We start from the raw sequence: 14,496 nt of genomic DNA, 5'->3' as shown, positions 1-14,496 counted from the left end.
ACTGGAACTAGTAGTAAATAGAAAGCATCATGCTTGGCCTCAACTACTTAAAATCTAAATCAATGATTCTAGTGAAGGGACAGATTGTATTATCTTCTAGTTTACAATCAATACAGCTGTAAGAAGCTGCAAAGAAACTGAGACGCATTAAGTGTGGGCAAAAATGAGGCAGATTTTATAAAGTTGACAAATTTAGTCAGAAAAATGGGAAAAAATAACAGCAAGAGATTGGAAAATCCTGGTATTTTATGTGCACTGCAAAATACTGCAAGCAGAAAGTGAAGAACATCTTGTCCTTTATTGTAAGGGATTAGAGCAAAAGAATAAACACCAATCCACAATAACATATGGTCTCAATGAAATTAAACCTGGAGTGTGGTATAGAGTTTTGATTTTTCACTTCGGAAAAAACTCATTGAAAGTTCACTGGGCTCATCCCTAGGAGGAAAGTGTTATTCTCTGAGGAATGATTGAGTAGATTAGATCCATATTTCCTTGGGAAGAGAGGAAAATGATATTGCCCCTGAATTTGTGGTTGTAATGATGGTGATATTTACTATCCATTAAATTAGCAGCAATTCATATATTTCCACATGCATAGATTAAAGCAGAATTCACAAATTTGTTAACTCATTGGCCACCCCACACAAGTTGTTTCAATGAATCGATGAGTTTCACCTGGCAGAGTCAGGAGTTGGAGCCAGATTTGGAGCGGCAGATTTGAAAAGAGGTGAGTCTCTGTGCATGTGCTTGTGAGTTTCACCTTGCAGGAGTCTAAAGGAGGTATACAGTATTTGCAAACTGTTAACAGCTGATTGGCTAATTAACAGCAGCAAATAGAAGGAAGATAGGTATAAGCGGAGCGGCCATTGTTGGAGTGGACCAGGGTTAGTGTAGGGGACTGAGGCTTTGGCTCAAGAGGCTACGGCAAGACGGAGGCAGAGGCTAAGGTAAGTCTCTGGTAAAGTTTCTTTCTTGCTTTCGTGTTTCCCTTAGTGCCAGCCAGAGTAGTTTAGAATGGCTCCAGGGTCGGTGTGTGTGTTGTCATGGTGATTTCACTTCCCTAATATTGATTGGCAACCTCATGGTAAGGGATAGAATGGGGCATCGTTTGTTAGGTGTGTCCAGGAAGGGGTTCCTGACACAATATTTGGACAGGCCAACTAGAGGAGGAGGGCCATTCTGGACAGGTACTAGGCAATGAGTCTGATCAGGTTTCAGATCTCTTGATGGGAGAGCATTTTGGAGATAGTGACAATAACTCCTTGACCTTCATCGTAGCCTGGAGAGGGATAGGAGCAGACGATATGGGAAAGTATTTAATTGGGGGAAGGGGGAATTATAATGCTATTAGAACTTGGAGCGTAAATTGGGAACAAGTTCTTGGGGAAGTGCACAATGGAAATGTGAGGTAGTTGAGGGAGTACTGCATGTGATTCTGGATAGGTTTGTCCCACCTGAGCCAGGGGAAGGATAGAATGAAGAACCGTGGTTGACAAGAGCTGTGGAATATCTTGTCAAGAGAAGAAAGAAGCTTACCTAAGGTTTAGAAAGCAAGGATCAGACAGGCTCTGGAGGGTTTACAAGGTAACCAGGAGTGAGCTTAAGAATGGACTTTAGCGGGCATGAGAAGGCCTCTGGCGAGTAGGATTAAGGAAAACCCCAAGGTGTTCTACACGTATGTGAAGAATAGGAGGATGGCTAGAGTGAGGGTAGGGTCGATCAGGGATAACAGAGGAAACGTGCCTGGAGTCGGAAGAGGTAGGGGCGGTCCTTAATGAATACTTTGCTTCAGTATTCACCAGTGAAAGAGACTTTGACATTTGCAAGGCTGGTGTACAACAGGCTTGATATGCTAGGACATGTCAACATGAGGAAAGAGGATGTGCTGGAACTTTTGAAAACCATTAGGATAGATAAGTCACGGGGGCTGGATGGGATATATCTGGATGAGAAGCAAGGGAAGAGATTGCACCACCTTTAGTGATCATCCTTGCATCCTCAATGGCCACAGGAGTAGTCCCAGATGATTGGAAGTTGGCAAATGTTGTTCCTTTGTTTAAGAAAGGGTGTAGGGATAACCCTGGGAATTACAGACCAGCGAGTCTTACTTCAGTGGTGGGCAAATTACTGGAAGAAGATTCTTAGAGACAGGATTTATGGGCATTTGGAGAAGCATAGGCTGATTAGGGACAGTCAACATAGCTTTGTGAGGGGTAGGTCGTGCCTCACAAGCCTAATTGAGTTCTTTCAGGATGTGACAAAGCTCATTGATGAAGGTAGAGCAGTAAATGTGGTGTACATGGATTTTAGTAAGGTGTTTGATAAAGTTCGTCATGGAAGGCTCATTCAGAAAGTCAGGAGGCATGGGTTCCAGGGAAACTTGGCTGTGCAGATTCAGAGTTGGCTCACCCTAAGAAGACAGAGGGGGTGGTAGATGGAGCATATTCTGCCTGGAGGTTGGTGACCAGTGGTGTTCCACAAGGATCTGTTCTGGGACTCCTGCTCTTTGTGATTTTTATAAATGACTTGGATGAGGATGTGGAAGGGTGGGTTAGTAAGCACACAAATGACACAAAGGTTGGTGGTGTTGTGGATAGTGTAGAAGGTTGCTGTAGATTACAACACGACATGAAGAGGATGCAGAGGTTGGGCTGAGGAGTGGCAGATGGAGTTCAACCTAGAAAAGTGTGAAGTGATACACTTCTGAAGATCAAATTTGAAGGTAGAATACAAGGTTAATAGCAGGACTCTTGGCAGTGTGGAGGAATAGAAGGATCTTGGGGTCCATGTCCATAGATCCCTCAAGGTTCCCACGCAGGTTGATAGGGTTGTTAAGAAGGCATATGGTGTGTTGACCTTCATTAGTCATGGTATTGAGTTCAAGAGACTCAGGAGGCTAAGAGATTTGGCATGTCCCCTTTGACACTCACCAACTTTTATTGATGCACCATAGAAAGCATCCTATCTGGATGCATCACGGCTTGGTATGGCAACTGCTCTGCCCAGGACTGCAAGAAACTGCAGAGAATTGTGGACACAGCCCAGCACATCATGGAAACCAGCCTCTCCACCATGGTCTATACCTTGGTGAAGCAGCCAGCATAATCAAAGACCCCACCCACCTGGGTCATTCTCTCTTCTCCCATCTCCCATCAGGCAGAAGATACAGGAGCCCGAGGGCACATACCACCAGGCTCAAGGACAGCTACTATCCCACTATGATAAGACTATTGAACGGTTCCCTTGTACGATGAGATGGACTCTTGACCTCACAATCTACCTTGTTATGACCTTGCAGCTTATATCTACTTGTAGTGCACTTCCCTGTAGCTGTGACACTTTGCTCTATGTTCTGTTGTTGTTTTTACCCAGTACTACCTCAATGCACTATGTAATGAATTGATCTGTATGAACGGTATGCAAGACAAGTTTTTTCACTGTACCTCGGTACAAGTGACAATAACCGTGAGGTAATGTTGGTGCTCTATAGAATTCTGGTTAGACCACACTTGGAGTATTGTGCTCAGTTCTGGTTGCCTCATTATAGGAAGAATGTGGAAGCTTTAGAGAAGGTGCAGAGGAGATTTACCAGAATGCTGCCTGGATTGGAGAGCATGTCTTATGAGGATAGGTTGAGTGAGGTAGAGCTTTTCTCTTTTGAGAGGAGGAGGATGAGAGGAGACTTGATAGAGGTGTACAAGATGATAAGAGGCATAGATTGAGTGGACAGTCAGAGACTTTTTCCCAGGTCGAAAATGGCTAAAACGAGGGGGCATAATTTTAAGGTGATTGGAGGAAGGTTTTACGGGGGATGTCAGAGGTTAGTTTTTTTACACTGAGTGGTGGGTGTGAGGAACACACTGCCCGCAGAGGTTGTGGGGGTAGATACATTAAGGACATTTAAGGGACTCCTTGATAGGCACATGAACAATAGACAAATGGAGGGCTATGTGGGAGGGAAGGGGTAGATAGATCTTAGAGCAGGATAAAATGTCAGCACAACATCATGGGCTGAAGGGCCTGTACTGTGCTGTAATGTTCTATATGAACAGCCTGGTGAAAGATGCCCATTGTAGCACTTCAATTTCTGTGATATGAACTTCTGATATCAACCTGAAACAACTGCTTCTCTCCAAAGATGCTGCAAGGCATACTGAGTATTTTCAGCATTTTATGTTTTTATTTCAGATTTGCATTTTTTTGATGTTGATAGCTATCAGGTGGCAGTTCTAGGCAATCCTTTGCTTCTAGCAACTCATGTTATTAAGCTGCACAAATAGCAAGCAAATCACATAGGAAGAATTCAAGCAATAAACAAACTGCTGGAGGAACTCAATGGGTCCAGCAGCATCTGTGTAGAAAAGGGAATTGTCAATGTTTCAGGTCAAGACCTTGCATCAATCCTGCTGCAGGCTCTTGACCCAAAACCTTGACAATCCCCTTCCATCCAAAGGTGCTGCTGACCCACTGATTTCCTCCAGCAGTTTGGTTTTATTTTGCTCTAGATTACAACATCTGCAGTATCTTGTGCTTCCAAACTTTCAGCAATGCATTTTACACATTTTACGAGTATAAAAGTAGAAGGTAATATATTTTTCTGAAAGAAATCTTAATTTCAAAATATGTTTTGTGATATTTACTGGAGATTTCAATCCACATATAAGGAATTAATTTATGAGAGCCAAAGAATTTATGAAGCAGTAATTATGGCTTGGTAAACCATTAAAAATTCACTTGTAACAAAGTATAATATTTTCAATTCACTGGTCCCTTAAATTTACATGCATTCACTAATTTCCCATGATTACGCATAGTAGTAACTACAGATCAGTGAGCTTTATGTCAATGGCAGGGAAATTATTGGAGAAAATCCTAAGGGATTTATGTACATTTCGAAAGGAGCTAATCAGAAATAGTTCGCATGGTTTTGTGCGGGGCAAATCCTGCCTCACTAATTTGATTACATTTTCTCAAGAGGTAACTGAATAGATTGATGAAGACGGGGTGGTAGATGTTGTCTGTATGGACTTCAGTAAGGCATTTGTTAAGGCCCCAAATGGTAGGTTGGACTGGAAGGTTAAGGCATGTGGGATCCAAGGTGAGCTGGCTAATTGGATCCCACAATGGCTTAATGATAGGAGGCAGAGGGTAGTGGTAGAAGGATGCTCTTCTGATTGGAAGTCTGTGACCAGTGGTGTACTGCAGGGATCAGTGCTGGGACTCTTGTTTGTGATGGAATGAAATACAGTCACTACATTTTAGAGACATATAGATAGGCATCTAAATAGGCAAGGTATAGAAGGATATGGACCTAATGTGGGCCAATGGGATTAGTGTAAATGGGGGGGGGGGGTGGGGGGGGGAAGAGCGACATGGACATGGTGGGTCTAAGGTCTGTTTCTGTGCTGTACAACGCTATGACTTATGGAAGACCTGCAAGTGCCACAGGTAGTGTAAGTGAATTATCAGTAGCAATTATAGGATTTCTGCATTACACGGTGCATGCATGGAAATTTCAAGGTTCCTATGACTTTTGCTATTATTGCAACAGTAAAACCTGGGCCATAAAATCTTAAAGGACTTGAAGATTTTTGCCTTGTCTGGGGAGTATTGAAACAGGGTTCTTTGTTAATTTCCAACTCACGAACAATTTGGGGTTATGAACAATTCTTGGTGGTGTAACCCTGTCATAAGCTGGGGACTGCCTGTATTATAAACAGTTGAAGGATAAAGAATTTGACCCAATTCATTCCATAGCAGAGACGCAAGGTCCAGATGCAGAGTTTCAACCTGAAACCTTGACAATTCCTTTCCCCCCTCAGATGCTGCTCAACCCTCTGAGTTCCTCCAGCAGATTGTTTGTTGCTTGTTATTCCAGAGTGGCCTTGAGAATAAAGACAAGGTTCTTCTTAAGAGATGTTGCTACAAAAGATCTTTCCTTAAAATTTCATGTCATAATTTTCACTTTATTGTTCTTAGAGGTGTTATGTCCTTTCCATCCTGATTTTACTCTTTCTCATTGACTTTTCATAGATATTTGTATTTATGTAGAGTCTTTAAATAAACTGATAAACAGGGCTTTTTAGAGTAAACTCACAATGATTATTTCAAACCTGTTTTTAAAATAACCTGAGCTGTTTTAGAAATAATATCTGCCAGTGATGAGATTATTTGTAAGCCCTGAAACCATCTTCATCTGATAGCTAATTTCAAAAGATGTAACTGTACAGTATGACTTTTTGATACATTTAATTGGTTTCCATTTCTGTAATGAATTGATGATTTTTCACAGCATGGAAATGTAGTTGTGTTTATTAAAACTGCAGCTTCAGTAGATGGCTGATGTTGATAATTGGAGTAAGAATATTTGGAAAGAATAAAGAACCTGATGGAACTCCCTGGTGAAACTCTAAATTACCATTACTTCAGTAGATAAAATGTCAAAATAATGCTGAACATTTCCAGCATTTTCTGTTTTTGATTTAAGAATGTTGCAGTGGCTGTTCCGGAAGGCGGGGGGGGGAGGGGAGGGTGAGATGAGGATTGTGGAGGTTGGAGGGTGGGAGGACTTGCACTGGGAATGAAAATGCTAAGAAACAAGTCACAGAGTTTTTAATTGTTTTGCCAGGGTGAAAAATATAATAGGTTAACTGTTAGTATAATTAGCAGTTGATTTTGTATAAATTGCAATCTTACTTGTTCAATACAATTTAACAATTTTAAATTGGTTTGTATTGTCAAGTAACTTCTATTTTGAAACAAATGTTATGGATGCTCCAAATTTCTTTAAAGTGGTTTCATTTCTTCTTCTTCTTCTTCTTATCATCCTCCTTCCCTTTTCCTTTGGCCTTTCCTTTGTTTTCTGCTTTCTTTTTGATGTTCTTATAGATACCAATTCCCCTGCGAACCATGACCCCTCGCCACCATGATTGAAGCTGTGAAAGAAAGAAAGATAAAATATCTCGTACAAAGGATATCCAGTGAGTTTTTGAAATAGTATCTGATCCAATAATTGAGGAAAACAAGTTATTTGATTCTTTGAGTAGTTCTTTCCCTTTGTAATAATTGTACAAAATCCAAAAGGTTTTTTGATACATTACTGGTTATTGGACCCAAACCCCCTAAAACCGAGTTCACTATTTCACTAGGGATGCCTCAGTGGTCCATTTATATCCATCAAAGGCAAAATGTAACAAATATGTTTAAAAATTACATATTGCTATGTGGTAATTCCAAATAGTTTATATACAGATTTATGTACATGTACAGATTTATAGTTGAACTATCTAATGGATCAAATTGATCACAAAAGGTTTCATATTAAAATATATCAACTTGGCTTTCCTCATTTTTTTGAAATGCAGACACATGTTCTGAAAAATGAGAGTTACCATTTCCATGTTAAAGAATGTGATGATTCCTGCTCTAATGCTTCCATTATCCCGCCAAATATTCAGAGAGGTAACGTGTAAATATTTAACCAGACTATACTATTTAAATAACATAAAATTTGTGAGTTCCTAAAATAGAAAATACTGGATATACTCAGCAGATCAAGCAGAATGAACAGAGGGAGAAACAGAGTTAATAGTTCAGGATAATGACCTTTCATCAGAACTAAAAACTTTGAGATATAATGGCACTTAAGCAAATAAAGTGTTTGAGAAAAAAATGAAAGATGTTCCCATTTGTTGGGGAGTCATACACAATAAATTCTGCTGACCTCTGTCTACCTTCTCCCAGGCTGTTGTTACTGGAGTCTGCTTCACTTTGCCGATTTTTCAAGCTAGAATTTCCACCTGTCTTGTCTTTTCCTTTTACCTTCTGCTTCATTAGCACATTCTGCATGATTCAATTCTGTTCTTCTTTCTATGCTTCATATTAACACTTTCTACTATCATCTGCAATTAACCAGCTTCTCTTTTCCAATAAATCAGGCTCACTGGATGCCTCTAAATGTATCACACCAGTTCCTTCTCCTTGTTCTGTTTATTATAGATAACCATTTCATAAAAACAACCTCAAGTCTACACCTAAAACATCATCCCCTTTATTCCCACATGACTAGCTTCTATCATATATTATGATTTGAATTCCTTGTTTTTTTGAATTTAGTTGTAATTCAGCACAAATGTTTAGAGACGTGGTCTTTCTTTAAAATAAAAACAATTTGGGTGAACAGAATATCCTGATTGCAGTGTCAACCTGCCAGAAGAAAATTTATATTGTATAATTACATTATTAAATTGTGAAGAATATTGATTTGTTGCATTGTTCTGTAGCTAGGTATTAACAGTTTGATTTAATTAGTCCAAGACCTGATTCCTATTATGATGCTACATGCAACTATGAATGAAATTCATGCATATAATTTTACCTTAATAATGCTCCTAAACTCTTTTTCTTCTTGTGTCCGTCTTTTGCATTCATTTTCCTTCTCAACTCTGTCCTCAATTATCACTCGTTCATATGTCAAATACTGAAGAATTAGAATGAAAGGTATATCAGTGGATATCTTTATTTTCTATCCCTTTCCTAATTAAATTAATCAGAAATAAAATAATGGGGCAACCTAGTCCAAAATGTGCTTCATGAAATTCCAGTAGATCAGCACTCATGTCATTGTAAGGATATTTAACCCGTGAGCTCCTTAAGCAAAACAATGAAAGAATAATGTGCATTTATTTAATCTGTCTCAGAAACACTCAAAGCAGTTCAGTGTAATAAGTTATTTAGGATGCTGCGACAATGCTGTGGTGAAATTATTGGCCAGCAGCAGCACAGATATTGTTAAAGATTGTTTGTTTTCCACTTTCTCCTAATCCTACAATCTCTTCACAGATATAAGATCTGGTGCCTACAGCTTGCCCTTCTTATTTAGCCATACCCTAGACATGATATTGCAATTGTGCATTTGGCCTTTTAGATACCCAAGAGTTCTGGAGTCCAGGGCAGGAAGAAATTGAGGAAGATACCTCATCACTCAATCTGATATCACAGCTAAAACTCGGGTACACTGCAGACAACAGAGGGTGATTTAGAGTTGGGATCTGATCATGATGAATCACCAGGCATGAGTTTTCTGTAGCTAGAGTATGGGTACTGCCCAGCTGCCAATTCCCCCATTGATTGCCCCTCCCTTTAGCTCTTTCAGGTGGTGATGAACCACTTCTTGAACCTGTGTACTCCTAGTGAACGTATTTCCCAGAGAGATTTGGGGAGGGTGTGAATAAATGTTCAGTATGATGGCTGGAGTACAATCAAGGGGACATTGGCAAGCCTGTGTAAAAGTCTATCAACTGGTTGAATCCAGTTACAATCTTGTGTGTGGCTTTATATAGAACCCATACAATTCAGCATGGAAGTAGTAGTGGGCAAAGTTGGCAGGTTTCCTTCCTTGAAAGATGTTTGTGAACTAAGTGGTATTTTTACAGCAAACCAATAGTTTCATGCTAATTATTACTCATTCTATTCCAGACGTATTTACTCAGTTTTAACCTCCACAGCTGCCATGGTGGACTTAAACTTGTCTCTGGATCAATATTCCAGACCTTTGATTCAGGTTGAGTAGCTTAAAAATAGTGCTACCTACCCTGGACATGGTGCCTGTAATGCCACATGGGTGCAGTCTATCACTCTGTAAAGTATGGAGAAGCTTGCTTGCTGAGGAAATCATTGTGCCCATAATGCCTGCTAGTCTACTCAACAAGAAGAATTCCCCTCTCCTCATGTACAGAGCAACACCAAAATCTTAGAGATAGCAGTGGGCCACAAATGCAAATATCAACTGCAGTGACTTGAAATGATCCAGAGACTTTCTCGGATAGATTGCTACTCCGTCAGGAAGGCATAAGTATTGCTTCCCGATGCCCTTGAGTCCGTCTAGTCAGATTCCATTACTACTGCATGCTTTGATCGCCGCTGGCAAGGAAGCTCTCCCTCCTGGCCCCTCCACCTGCTCCCTGTCATGCTGGAGTCCTAGTGGGACCACAGCTAAAGTTCCAATATTTTGTGGGGAAGGGCAAAAGCCTTCAATGCAAATTCTAAAAGTTGAAAGTTGATGCAGTGCGACACTTTAAGCCCAATTGAACAAAACTAAGTATTTTCAAACTCAATCACCAATAAGCCTACAATAAATTAATTACTCCTTTAAGTAAATCAGATAGGGATGGTTAATCCTGATGTTCACACTTGGTTTCCTGGGCACAACTCACCGCATGTATGCAGTGCATCAAACTGGGGCTTGGCATCAAATCGATGCTGCGTAAGTACTGATGTCACAACTATCTAATCTGTACATTTCTCATGCAACACACACAATATGCATGGAATCACATGATTCAATTTGTCAAGCCATGCAAAACATACTATAATGCAGCAATCAGAATTCATGATCAAAATCCTGTCCAAACCAGGATCCATGATGCCTAAAATACAGAGCTACATGATCCAATTTCCAGATTGCTATTTGTAATTGACAGGAAACAACTTTTACAAACAGATTAAATACTCTCAGAATGTCCTGATTAGTACTGTATTAAATGCTTCTTAAACACAGCTTAGATTATTATTTTAATAGCCTAACCATTTTTATGTTGTGTATTATTGTCACGTGCAGAAAAGAACCATCTAAAGTGCAAGGAAAAAAAAGTCAGCAGTGTTCTTGTTCTGATAGGTGAATAGTGGACCATTGCAGTACCTTTTCAGAGTACTCTTTGAGCCGTTGTAAATTACTAGTCTTGGATGATTTCAGAGAAATCAGTTCACTTTGCTTTGCTTCAATATCTTTATCATATTTTTCCATCCAAAATTCCAGCTTTTCTTCCAGGTCCTGATTGAGAAACAAGCAGAGAGATACTTCAATCAATAATTATTTTAATCACTGAGTAGCTTCTAGAACATTAAAAATATTTAGAGGTGGATTATTTTAGCTCTACTCTCTTGCACTAGCCTTCTCATAAGTATTTCTCTTTTTAGAAACATTGGATATAATGCTTAAACTGCACAGCCTAATTTTGGGAGCGGTTAGAAACAGTTCAAGTAGCCCACCCTGTACCTCCTAAAGGGAAGATGCCTGAGACTGCAAATAATTGTGCAAATCATTCCACAACTGCTGGAATAATGCCACAGAAGGTAGATAACAGCAAAGACAGAGCGTATCCCCACCCTGATTTTCAGAGGCTCTGGAGGTTATGGTGGAACAGGTGTTGAGAGAGAGGTTCTCTACCTGCAGGGGAGCAGGCAGTTAGTATGAGTTACTATGGGAGGAGGCAGCAGTCAAGGTGAGGAATTTAGTCCTAACATCATTGATGCAATGTTGAAAAAAGTCTACTGATCTCAGAGAAGCTCCACATGTTGCAACTATGCACATTTTACTTTCCCCATCTTTTACCATTGTGCATTTTGTGCATTGTGCATTACCAATCACCATTTATTAGAATATTGCAAGGGATTCCTGATGTTGCCTTTTCTGTTCTTCCAATCCCTTCTCCCGAGCTTCAATTCCTTCCTCCCAATTCTACTCCTCCTTCTGGTCCTTGGCTGAACCCACTTTATTGTCATATTGTGGAGGGGCTTAGGAGGTGCCAATGAATTCTGGTACCTGCTGAGCATACTATGTGGCACCTGCAGACCATTCCAGGCAGTAGAAGCACTGAGGCACCAATGATCCATTGCAGGACTAAACATTCTTTCAGCTGGAGGATCTCACTTGTTTTGTTCGCAGACTCCTTAGAGTCAGGAGTGGCTAACTGTTGGTTTGGACTGGTGGCAATAAAGTGCAGGGTGCAGCAGAATGTCAAAAGATGGTGGAATGGTGACTACTTCCCAGATATGCAGAGCTGACAATCAAGATCTTCTGTGCATAGTCACAGACCAGTTCTTTATGCAGAGAATGAAACCTCTTCTATTCGCACGTCTGCATTTTTTGTGCAATCTGGATGCTGTTGATGTTCCCTGTGCCACTGGGAAGCCACAATTCTGATAAAGCCCATGAATGCATAGCCTGCTGTCTGCTATGGAAGAAGTTAATACATTCTGGCTTTATTAAGTAAAGAAACTTTTGCTGCCATTGAGAAATGTGCTGATTGCTTATTTTGCTACAAGCATTAAATGTGTTACTGCTGGTCTTAAAACTACATGAATAGTAAATTGTTTGTAGACACCAAGAAGCATGTGAATTATTTTTATTTACAGCTTTTTATCTATTATCTGTTCAGGATCTGGGCTTTGCTGGCACAGTCAGCAGTTATTGTCCGTCCCTAACTGCTCTTGAACTGCATGTTTTGCAGGGACATTTCAGAGAGCATTTAAGAGCCAATTACATTGGTGGTCTGGATTACAGTCAGGCCATACCAGATACAGATGGCAAAGAGTGATGAGTGAACCACATGGGTTTTTATAACAATCCAATAGCTACAGTCACCATTCTAAAGACTAGTATATTTCTTTAAATTCCAGATGAGCAACAGAATTTGAATTTCACACCTGTCCTTGTGGGGTTTCGATTGTTAGATCAGGCATCTGGATTACTACATAAAACGCTGGAGGAACTCGGTGGCTCAGGCAGCATCTATGGAGGGAAATGGACAGCCAACTTTTTGGGTTGAGATCCTTCATCTGGGTCTTGACCCGAAATGTCAACTGTCCATTTCCATCCATAGATGCTGCCTGACCCGCTGAGTTCCTTCAGAGTTTTGTGTGCTGCTCCATATGCATCTGCAGTCTCTTGTGTCTCCATCTGGATTGCTAGTCTGGCAATTCAGTCGCCAGCATCTTACCCTGAGCAGGTTATTGGGGATCAGTAGATAATGGCCAGAAATGGAAATGCTGATCAATTAATCCCTCAATCCAAAAGTCATGACTTGCCACAACTCTGAAGACATCAATGAATGAATAGGAAGTGAACCTGGGACCTTCCTGTGCAGTTGTATTACACATTGCCTTAACTAGCTCACCTATCAGGTGTTTCAGCATTAATTATTTTATTGTTTCCTCTTCTAGAAATACTTTCCTGCTTGAATTATGTAATTGTAGTACCAAATGAAATATGTTTGAATTTGTTTAAATGATTTAAGAAAAATAATCAAGCAACCTTGATCTCTTCTTAGAACTGAGAGCAACACTTGCTCTCAGTTTTAAGAACCAGTCCTTGTTCACGAGTTCCGAAAGTTAGTGTCAATTGTGCACTTGATGTCTAGAGTATTCAACTGAATCCAATCTTTCCACATGTTTTGGGTATGATTCTCTATTTACTCATCTGAAGGAAAATTTGGCTGATTATTTCTTCACAAATTTCACGACATATGTCAGTGATAATAAATCTGATTCTGATTCTTCTTTCCAAGGCCAGGAATGTCAGAGATTTTGTAATACCACCCTGATGAGATACTAATATCCTGTGAAGTTATTCGGGCTTCTATAACATTGAAGAATGGAGTCATATTGAAGAAAATAAAATGAAAACATTATTTTGGGAATATCTTCTGTAGGTTAGATGGAGCATCAGTCTTAAGTTGGACTTGATAATACAAAAATGTTGTGATCATATGGAGATAGATTTTTACAAGACAATTTTATTAATTGGTATGTTACATGTCTAGTAATTACTGTCACAAACCAGCAACAAAAGAAACACACTGAGCATGATTCAGTGTTAAAAACTATTTTACTAATCACTACTTATGATAATACGTAAAATAAAAGTAAAAAAAAAATGTTAGTATGTTAGAATTCAAGAATGTTAAACCTCGAACGTTAACCCCAAAACTAAACTCTTTGTGTGTGTGTGTGACAAAGTCCAAAACTCCCAGTTCCGGAATGGTTCTTAAAGTTCAGTTCCGCAAGCCATAAGGTGAAACATGAGCAAGGGCTTCTTCAACAACCACCGTTGTCTGAAGATAAGATGTAGATGTAGAGAACATAGGGAGAGTAGATACGAAATCCAAATGTTCCACGATGGAACCCCAAACGACACTTCAGTATTTACTCGGTAGTGACTTCCTCACCCCGAAAAGCATCCGAATCGTGGTCGTCCACACACAAATACCTGTTTCCTTCTACAGGTCAGCAACAAAGTGAACTCCACCGGATTACTTCCAACTTCCATACATGGATTTCAGTGGCAAACACAGTTATTGTTTCTCATCCATCGATAGAGAAAAACAAGCAGGCTGGTGTCTCTCTCCCTTCTCTCTCTCTCTTCTTCTTCAACAACGTCATTACGTCCTTTATCTTCTATTGACGTAAGCACGCCCCACACACACATACACACACACTCTCTATCTTAAAGGGACTTTCACTGAGTCCGTAACACCTCCCACCTAAAAAAAAAAATTTTCCCAAGAAAATTTTAACCGCGCATACAGTTAGTAATGTTAATAATTATCATGCTACACAACTACAGACTATCAGATTAGTACAGATACATGTTTCCCATTTAACATCGGGAAAGACAATCAGCAATCACATTATCTTTGCCTTTAATGTGAGTTA

The 14,496-nt window shown here is 39.9% G+C and overlaps 1 protein-coding gene across 3 annotated transcripts in view; it reads right to left on the bottom strand.

Moving 5' to 3' along the window:
• Window positions 1-6,486: 6,486 nt before the first annotated feature.
• Window positions 6,487-14,496, bottom strand: part of iqcg (IQ motif containing G) — a 46,936-nt gene continuing 38,926 nt past the window's right edge. For all 3 annotated transcript variants that reach the window (XM_052018888.1, XM_052018889.1, XM_052018890.1), the window contains 3 exons: window positions 10,703-10,834; window positions 8,381-8,482; window positions 6,487-6,938 (listed from right to left, as the gene is read on the bottom strand). In XM_052018888.1, the coding sequence (XP_051874848.1) occupies window positions 6,801-6,938; window positions 8,381-8,482; window positions 10,703-10,834 (372 nt within the window). In that variant the 3' untranslated portion in view covers window positions 6,487-6,800. The remainder of the gene's footprint in view (window positions 6,939-8,380; window positions 8,483-10,702; window positions 10,835-14,496) is intronic.

The sequence above is a fragment of the Pristis pectinata genome, chromosome 6 (genome assembly GCF_009764475.1).
Source record: "Pristis pectinata isolate sPriPec2 chromosome 6, sPriPec2.1.pri, whole genome shotgun sequence".
Classification (NCBI taxonomy): Eukaryota; Metazoa; Chordata; class Chondrichthyes; order Rhinopristiformes; family Pristidae; genus Pristis; species Pristis pectinata.
Note: the sequence above shows the minus strand (reverse complement) of the source record. Positions and strands in the feature narration are given on the sequence as shown.